The sequence below is a fragment of the Spermophilus citellus genome, assembly GCF_964194105.1.
Source record: "Spermophilus citellus genome assembly, chromosome: 2".
Taxonomy (NCBI): Eukaryota; Metazoa; Chordata; class Mammalia; order Rodentia; family Sciuridae; genus Spermophilus; species Spermophilus citellus.
Genome location: NC_138183.1, coordinates 9,906,049 through 9,930,036, shown reverse-complemented (window position 1 = coordinate 9,930,036; position 23,988 = coordinate 9,906,049). Strand labels below are relative to the sequence as shown.

At 42.8% G+C, this 23,988-nt stretch overlaps 1 protein-coding gene across 7 annotated transcripts in view; it reads right to left on the bottom strand.

Moving 5' to 3' along the window:
- The window catches only part of MAPKAP1 (MAPK associated protein 1), a 241,660-nt gene that overhangs the window by 13,992 nt on the left and 203,680 nt on the right, over positions 1 to 23,988 (bottom strand). For all 7 annotated transcript variants that reach the window (XM_081281928.1, XM_081281927.1, XM_081281930.1 and 4 more), the window contains one exon: positions 9,071 to 9,208. In XM_081281928.1, coding sequence (XP_081138054.1) covers positions 9,071 to 9,208 — 138 coding nt within the window. The remainder of the gene's footprint in view (positions 1 to 9,070; positions 9,209 to 23,988) is intronic.

Here is a 23,988-nt window from a genome sequence, read left to right as displayed (position 1 = left end):
CTCTACCACTGAGTCCCAGCCCCAGCCCTCAGCTCTACATTTTCATTTGGTTCTTCTTAATAGTTTCCATTTCTCTTCTGAGTTCTTTTTTCCTTTAAGTTCTTGAATACATTTATAATAGCCATTTTAAAGCATACTTGTGTGCTATTTCTATCATCCCTGTCACTTTTGGCTTTATTTTTATTGATTGAATTTGTTCCTGTTATAGGACACATTTTCCTGCTTCTTTGCATGTCTAATTTTTGATTGAATGCTGGACACTATCAATGTTACACAGGTTGTGACATCTGTGACAGGTTGCTGTCCTTTAGAGAGAACTGGGCTTTGTTCTGGAGGCAGCTTATTTACTTATGGATCAGTCTGATCCTTTCAAGATTCCTTTTAAAGCTTTGTTTGGCAAGGACTAGAGCAGTCTTTAACCTAGGGTAGTGCAGTCCTGCTCCTAAGGCACAGCCTCCCTGGAGTGACTACTAAATGCCCTGGATGTCCCACTCTGGTTAGTCCGATCTCTGGTTTATGGCTGTTTTCTGCTGGCCTTGTGAGGTCCCTACCTTGGGTCTGCACAGTTTGGCATGCAATGAAAGACAGAGGATTCTTCTGAGAGCTGCTTCATAGTACAGCTCCTTTCTTCTGTCCTTTGTTCTGTGAGTTCCAAGGCCTCAGCATCCCCAGCTCTTCTCTTGGTCGCCCGGCTCATGAGACTGTTACACTGGCCTTAGGTTCTCCCTCCCTGAAAAGGCAGGTGGAAAGCCAACAGGATGCCTTATCTCATTCACTTCTCTTCTCCCAAGATCACAAGCCTGAACTGCCTGTTCTCCAAGGGCTGAAACAAGTTTTTAAAACTATTTTGTCCAGGGCTAGGGATACAGCTCAGTTGGTAGAGTGCTTGCCTCACATGCACAAGGCCCTGGGTTCAATCCCCAGCACCACAGGGGGAAAAAATTGTCCATTTTCTAATCATTTATGATAGAAAGGTGAATCTGGTAGCAGTTACCCTGTTTTGCATGTTGCACATGGGCTTCTCATAAGCAAGACACATTTTGATTTTAATGAAAGTATGGCTTGCTTCTTCCATGTCTTTGGTAATAACTTAAAATCTAAGTGCCCCATTTACTTATTACAAAAATATAATATGGAGCTTGGCAGGAGGCAAGAGAATACGTGTTTTCTCCATTATTTATCCAGCTGAGAAATCTCTTTGTTTTTCAGTAGGGAAGAGCCTCTTCTCAGGGTCTCTTCGTCTCTTCCTGAGGTTAAAAATCAAGAAAAGAATGAATCTGAAGAAATGACAATCAAGGAAATCTAGAAAAATGAAAATGTGTGCAAAATGTTCATTATATATAGAAAATTGTTCTGTTACTATGGGTCCACGAGCCCAAGTCAACAATTGAGTGGAAGCATAATAGCAAGAAGGTGGCTTCTCTCAGGTGGAAAAATGTTGATACCCTCAAAATGTCTTCTACTCTAATGAACATTCCAAACAACACAAGCAAATTCCTTCTTGTTTATTAGTAAGTCCTAGGGGAAAAAATGAAGAAAACTTGCAGAGAATGTAAGAAAACTCAACAAGTATCTCAGCACCAGCCAATCTTCTCCAGGATGCAGACCTTCTGCGTATCACCTAACATGCCCCAGCAGCCCTGGGAGCAGCTGCAGCCCCGACACCTAGTCTGGGTAATGCCCTCCTCTTACCAAATGTCGAGGTTCTCAGGAGAACTGCCGCCTCCTAAGCTCAGGAGTGTTGACCCTTCCAGGACTACTGTACCGAAACACCTCTTTTCCAGAAACTACAGTCCCATCTATCACACGCTGAGAGTAAACAGCAGTAGCAGTTTCAGAGCAAGACGCTGCATCTGCCTTGTCACTACAACCTTGGAGACTTCCCCACTGTGCCTCCGTTTCTCCTTGCTGAAGAGCCACATTTGCTCTTGGCTGATTACAATTCTGGAAGCACTTTTAAATGTTCAGCCTGCCTTGGCAGTTAGGGCAGGAGCCATGAGCACTGGCTGGAACCCCTGGAGAAGCTGCTGGGTTTCTGGAAGTGCAGCTAGAAGCATAAGCAGGTACGGCTAGTGCGAAAGTCAGGTGTCAGCTGAACATGACCAGGTCAGTCAATGGGACAAAGGCTGGTTGGCCAAGTTCTCAGGGGCCTGAACCATTCCTGAAACATGGCGACGGCCCACTTAACAGCAGATCACAGCCTGAGGTTGCTGGAAACCAAATTGGGTCAGAGAACCTAAGGACAGAGCTGGCATCTGATAATATAAGCTGGTCCCAGCTGTTTGTCTTCACCTTTCTCCTGTGCCACAGTCCAGGTTTTTCCCTCCCACACTCTTGGAAAAATTGAGGTGGTCCCCCTCGTTGCCTAAGCCCATCTCACCGGCAGCTCCCTTGTTTTGGAAGGAGATGATAAATAAATCAAAATGCACTAAGCAGCACTTCCACAGGCACTCGCCGCCTTCACTGAATGTGCACCTCATCAATCACACTATTGTCTGCTTGAAAGGCGAGCCTTGTAAATGTCATATCCACTCAGGCCCAAGGAGAGGCGCATCCAAATGCAGCAAGGAGTTTTAATTGGATAGTGTAATTAAACTAAAAAACCCCAGCAGACTCCCTTTGACAGGATAGATGAAGACCCCTTTTAATAGGGCTAGGAAACATATCTGTTAAAAGGATGAGGCACTGCCTGCTCCTGATTGTGCTCCAGAGTACTCTTATGAAAAGGCAATTCAATAACTGGGGCATTTAATATGGTAGAGTCCGTTGTGTTCTGTAATCAGGCAGTACTTACCGTATTTGATCTGGAACTTATGAAATAAGTCCTTGTCAGAGAATAAAAATACAGCCCAGCTTGTCTACTAATGTTTGGAGTGCCCAGACTTCCTGGGCGTCAGGCAGAGTCTGAGAATGGGCTGCAGCCCTCCTGGGCTCCCATGCCATTGGCATATAAACGTAGGTGCCTCACCTCCGGGGGTCTGCAGTCCAGCAAGGCCATGGCCATCTGTCCACCCACCCTACCTATTCCTCTTGCACACATTCTCAGGAGCATCTAAAGAATAGGACAGAATTCTTGGGTATCTCCTTCTTCAGAAACTGTCATGTCAGAGAGAGCAGGGATGGGGGAGTGTACAGTTTATATTCTCTTTCGAAACTGCCCCTGTCAAGTAAGGGAGAAAAGAAACTAGATGGCCGAGGGATTCAATGTACTGGTTGGGGTGTGCCAAGGAGATTTAGGGAATAAACCTGAGCCCTGCTGCCACTCTCCCTGCTCTCCTTTGTTGGAAGAGGAGTGGGGGGTGCACACACAGCCCATCTTCTCCCTCTTTTCTCTCCCCAGCAACCTCTTATACACACACAGCAAACAGCTCCACAACCAAGGTAACTGAATTAGTGAGGAAGAGGTCTGTATCTCTACAGGGCTGCCTTTTACGTAGGCTGTGACAATCCCTTTCAGATGGAATGCTAGTGTCCCAGGTCAAGGTGAGCAGCACTGGGTCTATCAGGATAGCTTCTGAACTGGTGCTGGTGGGGGAGATGGTGAGGGGTGAGACTTCAGACCTCTCCATCTATAGTCTTCCCCAAAACTACTGGATGCTTTGCTTTATTTATACAAACCTTAAAGTCAGTTTCCCTGGACCCTCAGACTGAATTTTCTGTTTTAAGGATGGTGAAGGGTTTGTTTGATGACTGCTTTTACTCTCCCATAAAGCTTGCTTGGAGCTCTGTCTGCAAACCTTTGAACATTCTTAATATTAGTCTTTCACTATGGGTTGATGAGCCCATTAAGAACATATAAGAGAATATATATATAATCTATGAAAACTGGATACTGAATTAAACCATCAAACACCTTTAGGCTTAAATGAAAACTACATAAAAGCATTTCAGCCATCAATTTGGCTATCACTTCTAGCCAGTATGAATTCTGCTGGAAAAGCTATTTTCGTGCAGATGTGGAATTCAATGGGAAAGACTGACTCGTGTACCAACATCAATCAAAATGTCGACTTCCCTGGCAGCTCTCAACAGTAAGGCAGGTTCAAAGGTCACAGGATAAAGAAAAAGCCAAGCTCTGGTTCAGCTCTAATATCTCCTCGGTAGAAGTCTTGCAAAAGTACCCCCTTCTGTATTAGCCTGGCTTTCATTAATCTTCTTGCCATCTTCTTTAACTAGTCATGCAGAACCGCTCGATAGCAAGACGTATAATGGGGAAGGCCCTGTGCCTATTACCGCGTTAACATTCTCTTAAACCCCAGTGCAACAATGGAAAGGGAAGGCAAAGGAAAGCGCAACTGCAGGGTGCGGAGCAGGCAATTCAATTACAGCCTGGGCTTACCTCTGTACTTCTGACCCACAAAACACAAGAGGCCTTTGTGTCTAACTGGCTTGGCCATTAAGGTTGCTGAAGATCACAACAATGCTGATCTTTTCTGCTTAAGCTAAATCAATGTGGACAAATCATTATTCAGCAGCTTTAATTTAATTAGTAAATTAAATACACTACTTTACAGATCTTGTCAAGTACTTATGAAAGAAAGATTCATTTAAGCGGGAGGTCACCAATAAGCCCAGCTAATTTAACTCATAGTTTTAACGGAATCTCATCTCAAATATCCAGGAGGTTCAGTTTACTAGGGCTTAAGAGCCTCCTGCAGCTGTGATTAATTCATAACCCCAAAGAGTTCCTATTCTGTGTCCAAACAGTGTTTTGGACAAAACAAACATATAAACCAAAAAATCCCTCACCAACATAACCAGCATAAACAGAATCAGATTTCCTTTAGATTATACTATTGCAAGAGAACATAATCAGGTTACTTCTATTATGTTGCTTCCTTAAGATTGTATATTATCTATACTTAATTGGGATACAGAGCTCTTTTCAGCTATAAAGACGACAGCTACTTTATTAAGGCTTAAATCTGATTTCTTAATGATAGGCTACTTCCTTTAAAGACTGAACCTGCACAAGCTTCTGATGAGACCAGGCCTGGCCTGGTGGAGAGTCTCTGATGGGGACGAGTTTCACAGAAAGGTCTCTGGCTTGTGTTTCAGCAGAGGAATCTGAGGCTGGCCTTGAAAAGACAGCCCACAGCGTCCAAAGCCTGCGCCTAGACCTGTGTGAGGATGGACAACGTAAGCAGGGAAGTGTGACCTAGAAATGTTCTCCTCTTCTGGGGCCAGACACATCCTTGGTCAGTTAAAAGAAATTAAGGTCAATTCACCTTTTGGAAGGTTTGTGACATAAATACATAAGCAGCAAAAGACAGCCTGAGGAGTGGCAAACTGGACTGACATGTCAGTGCCTTGAGTAATAATGGCAGCGTGGTTTTCTCTTAAATCTAGAAGGCAGAAATTATTCTTAATTTTTCAGGGCTTGTGATACGCAGATTTTCTCAGCTCTTTTGAGAGTCTGTATTTTTATGTACAATTTTTTTTAAGGCACATATCTATTTAGTCATTAAGTTCCAGGTCCTTAAACACTCACAGGGACAGAGCAATAAATCTTCCCTCTGAGCACCTAAAAGGGAGAAGTGGAGGGAGGAAGGAGCCGCCAACTGCCACCTCGCAGTGCGGCCTCCGCCTCCACGGCACATGTCACTGTGTCTCTGTGTAGGCGCTCTGACGCTCAGTCCCTCTGCCAAGTCAGCTATTCACACACTTTTGGGATATGGCATCAATTAAACCTGAGTTGTGTTCCTTATGACGACCAAATTAATGGTTTGACAGTGGCTTTCTCAATAAACACTGCAAACTGGCCATATTCGAAGGGTTTAAAAACCATTTCTTTTCTGTTCAAAATTCTGACAAACATGTCTCAAGTAAGACTAGGGACAACTTCATTATCCTCCCAACACTTAATGCCTCTTTGTAAAGAAGGCTGTTTAATAACACGCCTGCTGTTTCCACAACTAAATTATTCCAGTTGGTCACACATTCCAGTCTTCAGCAAGACACTTGTGTTACGAGAGATAAAAACATGAAAAAGGAAATATATTGCAGAAATCAAAAACCTTATCTACTTCTAGACTGGCTCTCTTTGCCATAATTCATTCAAGAAGGCCCCAAGAATAATTTTTGATGTAAACTCAGCTACAAACATACATCACTATGCTGATAAAAATCACAGGCTAAACTTATGAAATATAGTGACTTTCATTTCTTTAGTGCTGTTAAAATAACTTTTTTCTAAGGTTCAACAGACACAAAAGATAAAAAGGGTTACCATTAATCCTATAAAAAAGAAAAAAAGAAAGAAAGAAAAAGAAGCAGCCCCAGAGATTAATTCTTGGTCTCATGATGGTCTGAGGATGAACTTTTTAGATTAAGTCACTGAATTAATTTGGTGAAGATACTGGAAATCATAAAAACACACAGCATCAATCTGATTCATTTAACACCTCCTTGTTTGGGCACTTCATAATATAAATTACGCCTAACAACTTTTGGTTTCTAAATTTTAGCCTCATTAAGATCAGTTTCAAGTTGACATTTATTGAGGAGAACTCTGCAGGCGCCATGTGAGGAAATGAGGATGCAGGAGTGGGGTAGGGTGCCCTGGGCCAACTATCTCAGGGAAAGGGGGTGGGAGAGAGGGGCAGACCGCAGGCAGATGCACAGTGTGTGTACACAGGGTCTGTACAGTCTCCTGGGGGCCAAGTTAACAGACAGGGCCTTGCTGTGAAGCTGGCTCTTGAGAGATGAGTGTGGGAGGTAGAAAGGTTGAGTTGGAGGAGGTGGGGTGGAAGGTAGAGTGGAAGGTGGACTGCCAGTGGGGTGCGGCAGCTCACAGTGACCGTGGTGCACATTTAGGATGGAAAAATTCCAGTCTATGGGGCCAGAGTGGTCAGTGGCTGTCAATGTCTACAGAGGCTATTCTGAGGAGTCTGGAGTTTATTCTGTAAGCCTGTAACTTTCAAATCTTTTCTTTTTTTTTTTTAAGTACCAAAATCCTTTTATCTGTGAATTTTTAAAATACAGAGTCCCAAAATAGTAAAAAATAGATTTCTTCTGGTTGGAGGGAAGGCCTTATGCCTAATCCTGTCCTACACACACACACACACACACACACACACACACACACACACACACACACTCTCTCTCTCCCCCCCCCCCCCCCCCCCCCGAGCTCTGAGAACATGGAATGAAAGGAACTGCTACGGGGGACAGGGACTTAAAAACTATTATGGGACAGTGAGACTCTGGAGTCACAGTGAAAAAAGGAAACTTCTGTAAGATCCATGTGTGCAGTTTTTACACAGAACCATCTAGTATACCTAATAATAAGACAAGACTCTCCCAAGACTGTCAATACTGAAACGGCAGGCCCACATATGTTCTGTATCTCCGATGTTGAGAAGTGGCCTCACGCACACACTTGTGATAATTACTTTTGGGCATCCCAGGATGCAACTGGTAGACAGCAGGGAGTCTGTCCTTCCTTCCCCACCTGCTAGGTGTGTGACACCTGCAGCTTCCAGGGCTGAGCTGTGGCCTTCTGAGGCCCAGTGTGTTCCTGGTGAGAGTGTGAGAGAAACCTGGAGCCTGGCTGTGGTTCTTCCCTGACCTTCTCCTCCAGCTCATCCCTCCATGCAACACACAAGTGATCGCCTCTCATTTCTCCAAGACATAAGAAGTTCAAGAAATGTTACTTTTAAAAAGATCCTCAATTCTTGGGAAGAAAGATGCCAGAAGAGTGCCACCTTTACTGGCTGACAAGCTGGAGTGAGTGGGACTAAGATGATGTTTTCCAAAGGCAGAGGGAGTCCAGCAGTCATGGGGCAGCTCTCTCCCTGCCTCTTCAGGCAGCCATCTTGCAGAGTCAGAGGTCTCTCTGGGATGACAGGAATGAAAGAGGGGAGTGGGGACAGCTCTACTCCTTTCCTTGAGCCCTAGTAAGTTCCCTTTCTTGCTAAATTAGAGGCTGCGTTGAAAGGAGAATAGCTGAATTTGACTAAGAAATTAAATAACCCAGCCCTAAATGAGGCCATGCAGCATGTGTCTAGTCTGTGAGCTCCCTGAAAGGGCTCAGTGTTCTGTAGGCCCTTTGTTAGTAAGTATTACCTCAAAATCTTGGACCACAAAACCAAAAATAAAACAAAAAGCCAACCTTGGGCCACATTATATGAAATACTTGCTGGCCTTGACACTTCTTATTGCTCCTTTTGAGTATGGGATTACATTTGTTCTTAAATTTGTGGACACTGAAACATGAGGGATTAATAAAAACTAGATGCTCGATCCATATGTCTAGTACTGAATCGGTATCTATGGGGTGGGCTCTGTGTGGCCACACCTCAGACAGGCTCTGTAGGCAATGCTGGTAGGTAGTATCAGAGTTTGAGAACCACTATTCATAGCCTTCTCCAGGCAGCTCATGAAATCTTACATAGTATAAACTTTTTCCCTCCATAGAGGAATTTCAGTGTATCCTTTCTTCCCCCTGATGAGACTGAAGACCTAAAAATGATTGATTAATCTATATACTATATCTAATTACTTAACTGCAAAAATATGTCAAAATATACAACCAAACTGTATCTGCTGCGATAATTTAAGTGGAAAAATGCTAACCTAGCAGCTATCTCTTCTGTCAGGCCAGGCAGGACTTGAATTACAAGCTGGTGGGTCATGCAGGTGCCAATAACCTGGAGGTGCTGACACTTCTGGCATGATGGATATCTAAATCTAGCTTTTAGATGCTGGGAAAACCCCTGGTTCCCCTGATCTGGCATGGAAGGAAAGCAGGTCCAGGTCTGATTGGCCAAATGGGAAGGGACAGGAGCACAAAGTGAGACGGGATTCCCAGGAAAAATCTGCCCCATGCTCCAGCCCCCAGGGCAGGGCTGTGAGGTTCTCTGTGCCATCAAGAACGAACAGGGTAGGGGCTCACTTCAGGCTCTGAGCACCAAAATACAATCCTGTCTGATTAAAAGAAATTTCTGGTAATGAATTAAACAGACCCAAGGAAAAAAGGACACGCTGGTAATATATTCTCCTGGCACCCAGCACACAGGGGAAGAGAGGGGAAAGAGAGGAGGAGACATAAATAAAAGGGACTACTCACTGGGGCTCTTTTCTTCAGCAAGGTCACAGGCACAGAGCAGGTCAGAATCGATTGAGATGGGTTTCTGCTTAATCCAAAACTTCGTGCTGGCTTTCTGATTCGTAACAGGGTCTATCTCTACTTTGTCTCCAGAGATACCTGGAAGGCCAAGGGGAGGACAAAAAAGAAAAAGTGGAAGGTGTAAGTGATTTCAATGTAATAATCTGACCTGCTTTATAAATCCTGAACTGGAGGAACACGAGATCTCTTACCGCCCCGAGGAACGCCGGGCTTCTTACGACAGAGACTCTAAATGGCATGGAAAAGTTGCACAGTTTGGTTTCCTGAGAGGGTGAGCTACGGGGGGCAGATAACAACCAAAACTAGATGAAAATCTAGTCTTGGTAAACATGCCTTTGAGATATAACATAGACACAATAGAGAATTTACCTACATATTATTAACTACATTATTTCTACATTTAATGAAATAAACTATAACTTAGGGTCATTTAAAAATAGTTTTGATCAGTGTTTTTCTTTCTTTTTTTTAAAAAAGATGACCTGGGATGGACGAATTAATATTACTTATGCTTAAAGAGTTAAGCTACCCATGAAGAATTTCTGATCTGGAAATTTTTTACACACTAATTAAACAGGAAAAAAAATCTCTCTTTCCTTCTGGGACACTAAATAATTACTGGAACTATATTTAAGGAAGTCATGGGAGGATCAAAGGGTCTTTTATACAAAGCCTTCCAAGTTCAAGTCCTGGAGCCTGGCTTCAGGCTGTGGAGGCCACTGGGTTCTCTGCTGAGGGACAGATTAGCACTGGGTATGCGCTCTATGCAAAAGACCTCGAAGCCAGAAGCCAGAATGTTAAATATTGGCACTTCAGGTTTTATTTTAGGGCTGTGAAAGACATATCATGTTGCACAGTGGCTGGGATTAAAGGTGTTTGTAGAATAAAGACAGCGCCTGGCACAGGAGGTACCCTGGTGTCAGCATGGACACGCACAGAAGTGGGTCTTCGGGCATCTCAGGAGTGTGCTCTCATTCTTAGCTTGATTCTCATGATCTAACCTAGATGCACTCTTTTTCTTCTTTTGCTGAAAATTGAAGAATGTGTTCATGAAGTGAGACAAAAACCTTTAATACACCCTCCGGAGTGAGCCCCATATGGAACCTTAAAGTAATTAATTTTTAGGCCATAGTTTAAAGGTCAGGGTCAAAGTCCAAAAGAAAAAAAAAAAGCAAAATGAAGTCAAGATATAAGAAACAATTAAAATAATCAAATGTACATACTCAAGTGTAATAGAAAAAACAATTGGGGTTAATAAATTTCATCCTATGGATTGTACTTAGAAAATTTTGAACAAAATATGAGAAAATAGTAAGCCAGAAGAGGTGGCAGATAAAAGAAAGGGCTTAATTAATGTCCCCTAAAAAACCAAAATATAGACACACACAAGAACCACGGTCTGATAGAAAACTGGAAATCAAAAAGAAAACACCCAATCTTGGTGATTAAGTCTGCCACACACTCCATTTGTTCCTATTTTATATTTTGGATAGATTAATTCCAAATTCCAGTTAGACAAAGGCAAAAGCCGGTGGACAGATGGACGAGAGGAGGGCTCTGCTGTCTTCGGAAGAGACAGGGCAGTGATATGCTTAAGCCTGGTCATTACGTAGTCTTAAGTAAAGACGAACAACTGGTTTTTATTTTTTTAAATTAATCAAACACTGAGATTTGTCATCCGACACATTTCAGGAACATCATATTTCAATTAGGTATCATGTCATAAGTCCAATTGACACTGGATGCCCAGGTCTAGATGATTTCAGGAGAGTGAGAAAGTACCAGGAGATCAATTTTATTACATTTCACTTAAAATAGATTACAACTTCCCAGTTACACTCTTGCCTACAATTTGGTCATTGATTGCAAAAGATCTGGACATATATATAGTTTCCTGAAAGAAAAGTACTTAAGCCATGGGTGTGAGTAGCATATATGTGTATGTGTGTGTGTGCAAGTGTTTCTTCCTTCTTCTTCTTTTTATTTTATTTTGACATTTGTAAAAGTCAAAATGTGCATATTTCTTATGTGGAAATAAACCCTGCCCCACATTCCTTTCTCAGAAAGAGAGAAAAAAATCATCACCCGAGAGAGGTGGTTTAGAATTTTGTTCTGTGGCCCTGCAACTCCTGAAGCCGTAGTCAGTCAATATTGTTAATGTACCTTGTTAATTTGATAGGATTTGTCAGGTAACTCCACTGGAAAATTATATAAAACTGTTCCAGATGAAAAGATGATAGTGACATGAATTAAAGTGATAGAACAATAGTGGAATATAAACCAGAAATGACACCCAAAGTGGCTGTTGATTTATTGCCATACTGAGTTTGGTTCTGGGCTCCCATGTATATTAGTGCTACAAATCTGGGTCCATTTAGCAGAGGGATGCTCATACATACATCACCAGCTCCTGCTCCAAGCCAAGGTCACTCCCCATTGCATCAATCTTTTCAACACAGCCTACTTCACAAAGCAGGACTTTTGTAACCATCTCAGATGTAACAGACTCTCATCCTCTTTCATCTTTCTTTTATCATGTAAAGTACACTTTAACTTCTATTATTTTTATCTGCAAATTGTTACTGTATGGTTCATCCATTACAGGCTGTATCTCTGCATCAGTTGCCTAAGCTTTGCCTGGCCACAAGAGCACTTTCCCAATGACACCCTTTCCTACGGTTACTGTGCAGTCACTGTACCCAGAGAGGAACCCCAAGGCTGGGGCTTTGGAAAGGAGATGTGGGAAATGAACACAATAGGTTGAAGATGGGCAGACAGGTAGAACACCATTTTAACATAAAAGATGCATTAAATCGGATTTTTTTGTCCCTGAATCGAATCACATTTTTCCACTGACTTCTTATTCCAGTGATACTTTATCTTCATTTTGGATTGATCTGTAATTGGCAGGGACTCCCCTCACTTGAGTTTGAAGTTTTTCTGCCCCGCAGGCTTTCAGTCAAGTAGTTAATGATCTGTAAAACTCTTGCCTGCCTCCAGGAGTCACTATTTAAAGGAACCTGTAGGGGAATCTTTCCTGATGGGAAAAATCCTTTGTAAGTTAAATAACTTCACTCTATTTGAGAAGTGTGTGAGTTCTCAGCTTCTTAAGCTGAGCACTCAGCCCCACAGGGCCCTATTTGCTCTTCTTGAACAAGCACTGCACCCAGTCTGGACGGGCTGGAGGCTGCCCACTGTGGAGCCCACCTTGCTGAGCTGGCCTAGACCCTGTAGCTGAAGAGAGTCACAGACTCCAGCCTAGAGGTTTCCCTGGCTGGGAGACCTAGGTCTTCTTTTGGGTGGAAGTAGTAGTTAGCTTGGCAGAGGGAGACCAGTTATATACGAGGCTGGAGCCACAGTCCATGTCAGGGATGGGGACACTGAGGTAGGTTGTGGTCCTGTGGAGGAGGCAGCTAGTGGGACCTTCAAGCGGTGAGGTCAAACAGATGGGCCCCCACCCACTTGTGAATGATGCTTCTCCACTGCTAAGGGGAGGAAGAGAGATTAGGTGCCAGAAGCAGCACTACTTCCAAGTGACAGTGGAACACCAAAAGACCTGCTGAGGCTCATCTTCCTCAAGACCCAGCAGGTTTCATGCTAATCACAGACACCATGCATTAAGTGTCTACAGCATTTTAACACAACTGGTACGAGTGATGTGCAAGCATGGTTAGAATTCCATTGTGTGCACTGATTCAAATATCCTAACAACCTTATGAACTTGGTTCCTGTGTTCATCCTTGTTTTATAGATGAGGAAACAGAAATACAAGGAGGTCACATAACTTGCCCAAGGCCAGTCAGTTCTTAAATGGCAAAGCTGGAATGTGAACCCAGGAAGTTCTAGCACCTATGCTCTCAGTCACTACACCGTTTGCAAGAACTATGTTAAGTGTTTTACACAGAATACCCTGGGAGAGTGAAGGTGCTTGCTTCCAAGTGGAGAAGCCATTTCAAACCCTGAGCCATCTTGTTCTCAAGTCCTGGTTCTTTCCCTGGCTCTGCCCAGCCTCATCCACTTGAGTCAAGAAGACAGAACAGAAACTCTATCCAGGCCACCTTTTAACTCCTCTCTAAACTTTCTTTCTTTCTTTTAAAATATTTATTTTTTAGTTGTAGTTGGACACAATACCTTTATTTCACTTATTTATTTTTATGTGGTGCTGAGGATCGAACCCAGGGTCCCAAACCCAGGGTCCCACATGTGCGAGGCTAGCAACAACCCCAGCCCCCACTCCTCTCAACTTTCAACGAGGAAAAAGTAAATGCTCAGAGGTGCCAACAAATGCACACATCTACTTTTGTTCATATGTGGCAAACTGGAGCGCAAAACCCAATCAATATTCTTTCTTTTGACTACTGCGCATGGTATTCCTTGGCTAAAATTTCTATGTAAAATCTCTGAAGGAATAATAAATAATCCTAAGAGGGTTATTTATGCATGATTTAAAGTAATTCAAATTACAAATGTATTTCCAAGGAAATATAGGAAGCAGACTTTTGTCAAATTTAAATTTCTCCAAATTAAAAGTCAACACATAACCAAAAAAAATTATGCATAAGAAAAGGTTAATTTGCTGCATACAGTGGTGCACACTTTTAATCCCTGCAAGTTGGGAGGCTGAAGCAGGAGGATGGCAAGTTCAAAGCCAGTCTCAATAACTTAGTGAGACCCTGTCCCCAAATAAAAGGACTGGGGATGTAGCCTAGTGGTAAAGCATCCCTGGGCTCAATCCCCAGTCCAAAAAGTTGATTTGAAAAATTCTTATGACACAATGCTAAATGAAAAGGGCAGGAAAATATTTATAGAAAGGAGATGAAAAGGATATGTTCCAAACTATAACTGAGGTCACTTCTAGTCAGTAGGATTACATTCTTTCCTTTTCTGTATTTTTCCAAAATAAAAACCTTGCCAAAAATTAAAAATAATTTTTTTTTTAAGTGCTGGGGGTCAAACCACTGAGCTACATCCCCAGCCCAATAATTATTTTAAAAGTTGGCTTTTTGAGGACTGGGATTGTAGCTCAGTGGTAGAGTGCTCACCTAGCATGTGTGCGGCACTGGGTTCGATCCTCAGCACCACATAAAAATAAATAAATAAAGTCAATGTGTCCATCTACAACTAAAGAAAAATATATATTTTTAAAATGTTGACCTTTTTGATTCCAACTCAGAGTTTAGTTCTCTGTCCTAATTTTTAAAGTGTGGGGGAAGAGAAATATACTGAAATCTGTACTTGATAATCATGAAAAGTGATCCTAAATTGCCGGGCGCAGTGGTAATCTCAGTGGCTTGGGAAGCTGAGGCAGTAGGATCATGAGTTCAAAGCCAGCCTCGGCAAAAGCGAGGCACTAAGCAACTCAGTGAGACCCTGTCTCTAAATAAAATACAAAAAAGGATTGGGGATGTGTCTTAGTGGTCGAGTGCTCTGGAGTTCAGTCCCTAGTACCTCCCCCTCAAAAAAGTGACCCTAATTTTAAGAATACTTCCATTTAGCAGTTTGCATGTACCCAAAGGGCTGAGCTGCTAGGAAGGGCTCCTATGAGCACCATTACACTCAACTTGGTGCCACTGTCAAAAATGGTGCCCAGTAGGTGCCCCCATCAGCCTTGGCAGGTGCGGAGGAAACACAGGGGTTGGCCTGGAGTGGGCAGGGTCCGCCCTTCCCCGGGATACAGGGAAGCCATCAGTCTCCTCCACCAGCTCTCCTCCCCACCCACTTACCCATCGCCATCCATCATGACCTTTTCATGTTCCCACTTCTGACAGCTTCCAGATACAGTGAGTCAAACTTCACTGGAAGCAAACTATCACACCAACTGTCAAAGGCAGAAAACACGGCCTGATTGCTGTCCTACATCAACGCCAGCATATAAATCCTTCCTTAACAAGACAGCTCAAAATAAACAAAACACAACTCAAATGTATATACAACTCCCCAGGGAAACCATTTGTCCAAGGCTCTAGAGTTATCACAAGGGGACCCTCGTCTGTTTTAACTAACCAAAAGATTTCCATAAAAGGAAATTAGCACTATATATCATCTTCTGCTAATGCAGATGGAGTACCCATTTTTGGCAGCTCCTGAGCTAGATCCTTCTGTGTCCAGCTGCTTACTGAATGCTTACAACGCTTCTATCAGGAAGGCGGCATTAGCCCCTTTTATATTTAAAGAGTGCAAAGAGGTTAGGGACAAGGATTTTGGAGTCAAGAAGTTCTAAGTTCAAATATCAGCTTTCCTACGTCCTAATGAGGTAACTTTAGGCAAATTGCTGTAAAATGGAGCTGTTGTGAATAATAAGTAAAACAAGGCATGAAACATGCTTGTTAACAGTTCCTGTAGTGATGACGACTACAACTCCTACTATACCAGTACTTCTAATGACCAATCAGTCAGGCAGTGGGCTGAGGGATGTGACATAGACTTGGGGATGAAGGTCAGAAGTGGGGAGCTCAGGGATCCATGGGAGGAGTATGAACAAGGACCCAAGGCTTGGACCCTGACACCTGCTCTATACTCCAGTCTTGGAAGCTCCAGGACCCAGAACAACTATTCAGATGGGGGCCCAACGCCCTCATCCCCATGAATTCCTCTGACTACCTCCCATCACCAAGTGCCACTGGGCATGTCCTGAACCTCCAGGAATTCAATTCAGCATCAGGAATAAAACATTTCCAGACATGGAATTGTGGAAACATTTGTGCCAGAAAATGCTCACCCCATAGTTGCCAGGTCATGAATCCCCGCTGGTATTATCCTGGGCAAGGAAACTTCTTGGTGAGCCTGGGCTTCCCCCTCTGTAAAATGAGGATGACAACAGCACTAGCTCCTGGGGTGTCGTGAAGATGGAAAAGCACAGCACATAGAACACTTGGCACATGATGTGCACAGGGAGCACGCAATTCCTTATTAATCAAATTATTATTAAAGATGAACTTTAGAAAGGCAAAATGATGTACTGGCTCAGGGCAAGTCAGCTTAGTAAACTGCAGAGTGGGATCTGAAGCCCAGGTCTGGTTAAGTCTAGGACATACTCCCACCCACTGGTTATTTCTGTTGTACCAGAAGAAAATATTTGACTGAGGAGGCACATCCTGTCCTAAGTCACACTTAAACTCGCCTCCCCCAAATTAAAACAACACCTTGGCAAATATTCAGGCATTTAACGTTCCATGTCTCAGTGTATTTCCTGAGTTACTGTTTATTTGCCTAGACTTCATGAGCTGTGGTTCATTCATCAATTTCCTACAGCTCTGAATCTAAGACTACAAAAGCCCCCCTGTTGTTAAATCCTGGAGTAGTTTTTTATACAATTCTACAACCCTCTTGTCTTCAGGTTACCTAGAGCCTATGAAAGCCTGGAAAAGCCCCTGGGAGAGCCACTGAACAACTCTTGGCCAGAGTGGATTTTGCTGAATATATACAACCAATCGATAGCATCTACAGAGCAGTCAGGGAAGCCTTTGAAACTTGTCTGAATTTACACACAGGATCAGACACACAGGCTCTTTGGGCTTAATGAGACCTTAGAGATCACCTAGTCTGGGGCTTTACTTTCCATATGAAGAAATTGAGGCTCAGGGTTGGGACATGACTTGTCTGATGTCAACCATTAATGACAGAGCTGTAACCATAATTCATATCTCCATACCACCAGGCCAGGCCAGAGCTTAGACAGACCAGCTCTCCTGCCTTGCAATGCATTTTTTGTCTAGTGGGTCTATTCACACACTGATCAGATGAATCACAATATAAAAAGCACCCTCCAGTAGTAGGTTAGGCACTCCAAACCATTTGGGGCATAGTTAAAGTCCAGGAGAGCCCTTCTTTCTTGAGATCAAGTGGGGTGCTGTGCCTGGGGCTAACCATCCAAACTGTCTGGGAACCATGGCTAATAGCTGACAATCCCAGTGTATGGCCAGTAAGAGACTCAATGAGAGGTGAGAGCACACTTGAGTAGACTTACCCTTGGCATGCATGCAAACTAACAACAGCCTACGCGTGTCTGACCAGCAGAACTTAGCACAGGGCTGGGCACCAGGGAAGGGCTCATTAAAGGGACCCAGGACTGTTTAGCCCAATGGCACCTGTCTCTGCATGAGGGCCAAGATCTTTCTGTAGAGAGGTAGTTAGATCACTAAACTAAATACTCCTTTGGGAATGTACATTTCAGGTGAGTTTATGACGCCAGTTAGGAAGCCATAATGCCCTTTCCTAAGAGAATTTATCATGTCACTCACAGAGTGGGAAAACCTGGATCTTTCCCAAGTTCAGGTCCAGCTGCACTGTTGGAGCTCAAACACCAAGGAAGAGTGGGTCATTAAAAGAATTCAGACCCTTGGGTGAGCTCTCAGGAATCTAGCTCCCCTTAATTTTATTATGGTAGTGCTTCTCAATTTTTTCTAACACTCAGTTCTTTTTCAACCACCCAGAGAACCTGGCACATTGTCATGAGTAACCCTGGATTACTCTATGGGAAGTCTTAAAAAAGGGGGCTCTGAGATCAGGAATTAGAAGAAGGTATGTAGTTATAAAAAGCCCATAGAATTGCTGACATTGGTAGTCAGGGGATTTTCCTTCAAGCCAATCACTGCATTAAGCATTAGTGTGGTAAAGGAATTTTCTGGAAGCAGTCTTGTTAGTGCCTGCTACCTCATAAGTCCATTAGTATTAAACACAATGCTGAATTTTGGTTCAGAAATGTTTTCAAAGTAGAGACAGAACAATCCCTTAACAGTAGAACTGCTGTTCTCAAATGACTAATAGGGATTCTGGAGCCAGGTTTTATTCATGTCTTCTTTAGTGTCTTGGAATGGCAAATGGTATCTTTCCCCCAACTGCTGGGGATTGAACTGAAGGCCTCACACATGCTAGGCAAGTGTTATACAACTAAAGCACAACCCCAGCAGGTATCTCCTTAATGTTCAATGAGACAAGGAAATGGAAACATGGAGGATCAATCTACTTCCTAAGAACATGTATTATGTAATACCTTGAACTGTACGCTATAGGGGCCCCACTGAAAGCTAACAAGGGAAATACTTCATTTGCACAGCCACCCCAAACTGTTTCCATGTTGGGAGCCTGAGGAGTAGTAAAGTCCAAGCCACAGCTGCTCATTTTTACTCCCTCTCAGGCTTGTGTGGTTCTTAAGTTTGCATTTTGTATACTGAAAGATAACACTGTATAATAAAATCTTCCCTTATCCTAATAAGTCTTCCTTTTATTCTAATAAAGTCTTTACTATTATGACTATTGAATACTGGCTTATAGTAATTGATTAGGGAGTTACATAATACTTGTAGTAGGACAAATAAAGTGGAGAAGACAATAGAAGGCAAATCTGCTGCCTCTCATCATGCTCAGGCCCAGGGCAGACATTTTTAATCAATCACAGAGTTTCTTCAGGTTGCCCTCAGACACAGCTAGAGATGCTGTCTCAGCACAATGCTCTGGGCAGCCGTTACCAACCTGATTAGAGGCAAAACCTTTCTGTCTTCTCTAAGATATGTGGTATGGTACTTGATACTTTTGATAAATAACTATCATGATCACAAGTATTATGAATATACATAATAGATTATTTTATGAAGAGATAATGGAGGTAACCATGGAACCTTTCCATAGAGGTTACTGAATACACTATCTGTAAATCTTCTATAGAATCTATATATCCTACATAGGGTTGTATTATGCAATTACGACACATGGAATTCACGGCATGTCATGTGTTCAGTAATATGTCTCTGATGACACGGGAAGGGTCCACAATGACAAATGATAAGGCAAAGGAAGCAGTTTAGTACAAGTCCCACAACCATCAAATCACTTCTCAGCCCGAGACCCTGGTTTTGGGAAACTGGCCTAGTTAGCTAAAACAAGTGCAACTAAACAAAAAGGGGTGAGAGAGTTCGAAATGCTGTGAGTTGTGCTTCCCAAATGCCAAAATTAGGAGGGGATTTTGAGCCAGCAGGTCTGGTACAAGGCCAAGGACTTGGATGAGGCCAGGGACTCTGATACATGGTCGGTTAGAATCGCCATTTTAAGGTGCTCTGCAGATGAGAGGTATCACTATGGTGATGCCTTGGCCCTGGTTTCTGGGTAGTCTGTTGCCTGGGGCGCTGTAACTCAGCTTTGGCCAGGCAGCCAACAAATACTTAGTATTATAGGCTTTCTGGGTCACAGCTGGCATTTGCCATCCAACCCTTTCAATTTCACTGTCTCTCAAACCTACTTCCTGCTACCAGCCCTGGCACTTTTGGGTAGCACCCTACTTCATTCAGTTCTTGATCTCCTTCAAACAACCAGGCACAGGACCAAGCAAATGGAAGATCAGGTTAATGAAAATAGCCTCAACTTGGTATATGAACTCAGGCAAGGTATACACTTAAAGGGCATCTGCTCTTTATGCCTAACCCTAAGCAGTTAAGAAGAAATGTTTTAGAGAATGTTTAAGAGAAATACAGCAGTGGTCAGACATGATGGCTTTGTTTTTGAGCTTTCCATGCTGGCAGAGCAGGGCTCGGCAAATGGGTATCAATTTAAGAATCAAATTGTTGAACTGATTGGTAGGGGCTGGTTATAGGACTGTAGAGGAAAGGACTGTGAGATTAGGTTTGGGCACAGAGGGAAGAAAAACAGTGATTTTTAAAAAAAATGTTTAAAGGAGAATGGAGGAGGACATCTGTTACCAAAACTAGGGGAGAGAAGAGGGAAGGATGTATAGGTTTTGGAACAAGCCAACTGGAAGGATTACTTCCTTTGAGAAGGCCAAGTTATGAATGAATGAAACATCTTGGGCATGCTGAATTTGGCTCAGGTAAGGGATTGGGTTTCTGTTCCAGTTCTGATACTGGGACTGAATTTCTTCTCTCTGGGCCCAGACCTAATTTCACCTTTCCTACACAGCCCTATCAGCAACCCCTACCAATCAAGAGGCTGAAGGGAAGTGCTTATCAAGTACCAGCTATGTGCCAGTAAACACTAAATTCTTTACATAGACCACATTATTTCATTAACTCCTTCAAGCCTCAGTTTCCTCAGTTATAAAATGGAACCGCAATATCAATGTGCCATGTGCACTAACAGGGGTAAAAGTCATTTGCAAACTGTCATTTGTCACAGAACTAACAAGAATATTAGCTAAACAATAATCTGCACCTAGGACATAATGCAGTCAGTAGTCAGGCTCAGGACTCTGCCTTAGACAGTCTTGGGTTCTGATCCCAGTTCTATCACTTACTAGATTTTCCCCTATACTCATTTTCTCATATAAAAAATGAATGTCAATGGGATGGGGTTGTGGCACAGAGGTAGAACACTCACTTAGCATGTGTGAGACACAGGGTTTGATCCTCAGCACCACATAAAAATATTATGTTTAATTAAAAAAATTTAGAAAAAATGAATGTCAATACATATCTAATAATAGTGTTGTGATTTTGAGTGCCAATGCATGTAAAAAGATGATTAGTGGCTCAGTGGTAATGCACTTGTCTGGCATATGTGAGGCAATGGGTTTGATTCTCAGCACCATGTATAAATAAATAAAGGTCTATCAACAGGGCTGGGGATGTGGCTCAAGCGGTAGCACGCTCGCCTGGCATGCGTGCGGCCCGGGTTCGATCCTCAGCACCACATACAAACAAAGATGTCATGTCCGCAGAAAACTAAAAAATAAATATTAAAAATTCTCTCTCTCTCTCTCTCTCTCTCTCTCTCTTAAAAAAAAAAAGATCTATCAACAACTAAAAAAATAATAATAATAAAAAAGATGATTAGCAAAAGTGCCTGGCATATACTAAACCTTTGATAGATAACAACAATTTTTTAAAAAGTAATATTTGTTAATATCATTTTAAAAGAGATCTTGAGTTAGGCATGATGGGGCTCACCTGTAATCCCAGTGACTTGGAAGACTGAGGCAGGAGGATCACAGGCCTCCTAGGCCAGCCTCAGCAACTTAGTAAGGCCCTAAGCAACTCAATGAGCCTAAGTCTCAAAGTTTAAAAAAAGAAGGAAAAAAAGAAAGAAAGAAAGAAAGAAAGAAACAAATGGCAGATGGTAAAATTGAAGCACCAGTCCCTTTTGCCCCACAAAAGACAAGTAGCTGCACTGACACTGCTCAGCCTGAGGATTCCTCTCCTCTGCTTCGTGCTTTCATATACCATGGATTCAGTGTGGGACAGTGGCTTTCTGTGGAATCAGCAGGGAAGCTGGGTAAATGCTGCACACGAACACTTACCACTTAGAAGACTTGCCTCAGGGGCCACATGAAATCTCTGCTCTGAATGACACAGGATGGACGGGCAGAGGAGACCATCCATCAGTGTCAAGAAAGATCTGAAGCACCTGGCTAGTCAGGTGAAATAAAATAAATTATTTACTGATCTCAGAATCCAGCTGCTCTCTTGAATGCTCATAAAGGGTTATTTGCTGGCCTGTGTTTTGCAGTAGAATTGAAGGAAAGAATTTCTGGATTGCTGTGTGCAGGTTTTTGCTGTTTTTGTGAGAGTAAAGGGGGGCTGTTACATGCTTTGTAAGGAGGGAGAAAGTCTGAAATTATACACCTGACCTAATCTCTGTTGGAAAAGAAGGCTATTCACTCCTAGCATGATACAATACTCATGGGCATGGTTTATCTGGTTGTCACAAAACTGCTTAGGACTCATTAATGAACTTTCTGCTTTTAAGGTTAAAGACTGAACTTAGATCTACCCTCACAGGATCTAATGCCATCTGTTTTAGAAACTCCCCAGAACGGTGACACTCCACCAGGGGGCGCTATGTGTGGCACTGGAAGCATCCCCACGAGACTGGGACCTCCCTCCAGAGAACCACTGTTTTGGGGAGAGACACCTGCATCACTGGTACCATCCATTTCTAACTTTCTGGACTCCTTTGCAGCCACAGATGAAACTCTACCAGGAGAGCCACCACCTAACCTGAGTGACCTGGTTCAATACCTACAAGATGAGGGACTAGCAGAGATGGCAATGGGCAAAATAAACAATAATGACAGTGATAACACCACCTCCAAGGTACCATTTAGAATGCAGTTCTATGGGCCATTTTCATATGGACTAAAACACCACAATCCTCATTTTAAAAAAAATTTGTTTTAATTGTAGGTGGACACAATAACCTTTGTTTTATTTTTATGTGGTGCCGAGGATCGAACCCAGTGCCTCATGCGTGCTAGGTGAGTGCTCTACCTCTGCGCCCCAGCCCCAGCCCCTCATTTTATGAATGGCAAAAACTTAAGATTGAAAAGCAAAGGGTCTTGCCCAGGCTGGCTGTAGGCAAGTGGCAAAGTGGGGACTCAAAGCCAACCCTGAATGAGTGCAGAGCTGGCTCCTCCCACAAATTCTTCTGTTCACTTTTTCCTTTGAATGAATATATAAAATCAGAATCTGGGCAATAATATTTGTCTTTCTGCCTTTAAAAGAAAGTGGGGGAGAAAAGCCCAGGACCTGTTATGGTTCCCAGGCAAGCTTGTCACACTACGGAATCACAATTTGCGGATCATGCCCACTAGGGAACATCCCTGCCTTGGGCCTCTGTCTTGACCAAAGCTGGGCTACTTACTGGACTTCTTAAAACCAGGCCCACTCAGAAAAAAGCAGATCCTTTGCTACTGAGCAAATACTGCTGCCAAACACAAACTGATGTTGTAGAATAATCTTATTTTAGAAAACTTTTAATTAAAAATGCACACACAGAAAAGGCACAAATCCTGAACATATAACTTGAATTTGCCAAAAAGTTTACAAATCAGCCTATTTGAGAACTGATGAAGAACAAGAAGTTTGCCAGTCTCCCAGAAGCCCCACCTAGAATGGGGCTACCTCTCTCTCCAGGTTCTGATATCCTCACTCCTTACACAAGGGTATTTTGATGACTTTTTTGAACATTATATAAGTAGAATTATGTGGCATGTTCTTTCTTTTTCCTCTCCTTCATTTGTTTTTCAGTGCTGGGGATAGAACACAGGGTTTCATGCATGGTAGGCAAATGCTCTATCATTGTGCGACATCCCTAAGCTAGAGATCTGGCTTCTTCTTGAACAGTCTTCTTATTTTTAGTTCTAAGAAGGTCACCAGGAAAAACAGCCCCAGGGTTTTTTCTACTATTCTCTAAGCAACTTGTATATATTAAATAACATTTTTACTACTTTAGCTGTATACATTTTTGTTTTTGTTATACTAGGAATTGAACCCAGGGTCGCTTAACCACTGAGCCACATCCCTAGCCCTTTACAAATTTTATTTAGAGACACGGTATCGTTGAGTTCCTTACAACTAAAGTTGCTGAGGCTGGCTTTGAACTTCTGATCCTCTTGCCTCAGCCTCCCTAGCGGCTGGGATTATAGATGTGTGCTACCGCGCCTGGCCCTTTTGTTTTGTTTTTGATGAGACAATACAAGTATAGATAGCGGGGAGAAGGTAGGTTCTGTGTTTTGGTTCAAAGTTACTGATTTGTTTATTTAGTTTGTTGGGATCATCATCATTCTAGCAGCTCACGTTTGAGTTTGTGTGTTACTCTTCTGGTGCTGGGGACTGAATCCAGGGCCTCACAAATGCTGAGTCACACCACAGAACCCTAGCAGCTACTGTTTACCGAACACTTACCATATACCAGGCACCTTTCTAAGTATTCTGCATGTGCTGTGACACTTCATCCTCATAATTACCCTAAGAGATAGGGACTATTATTATCTTTATTTCACCAGATGAGGAAATTGGGGGCTCTGAATCATTTGCCAGTGGCAACATAGCTAACAAATGCCCAGGGTCTGAAACCAGGCTTTACCTGCCGAGCCCATCCTCTACACACTGAGCCACACTGCCTCTCAACTA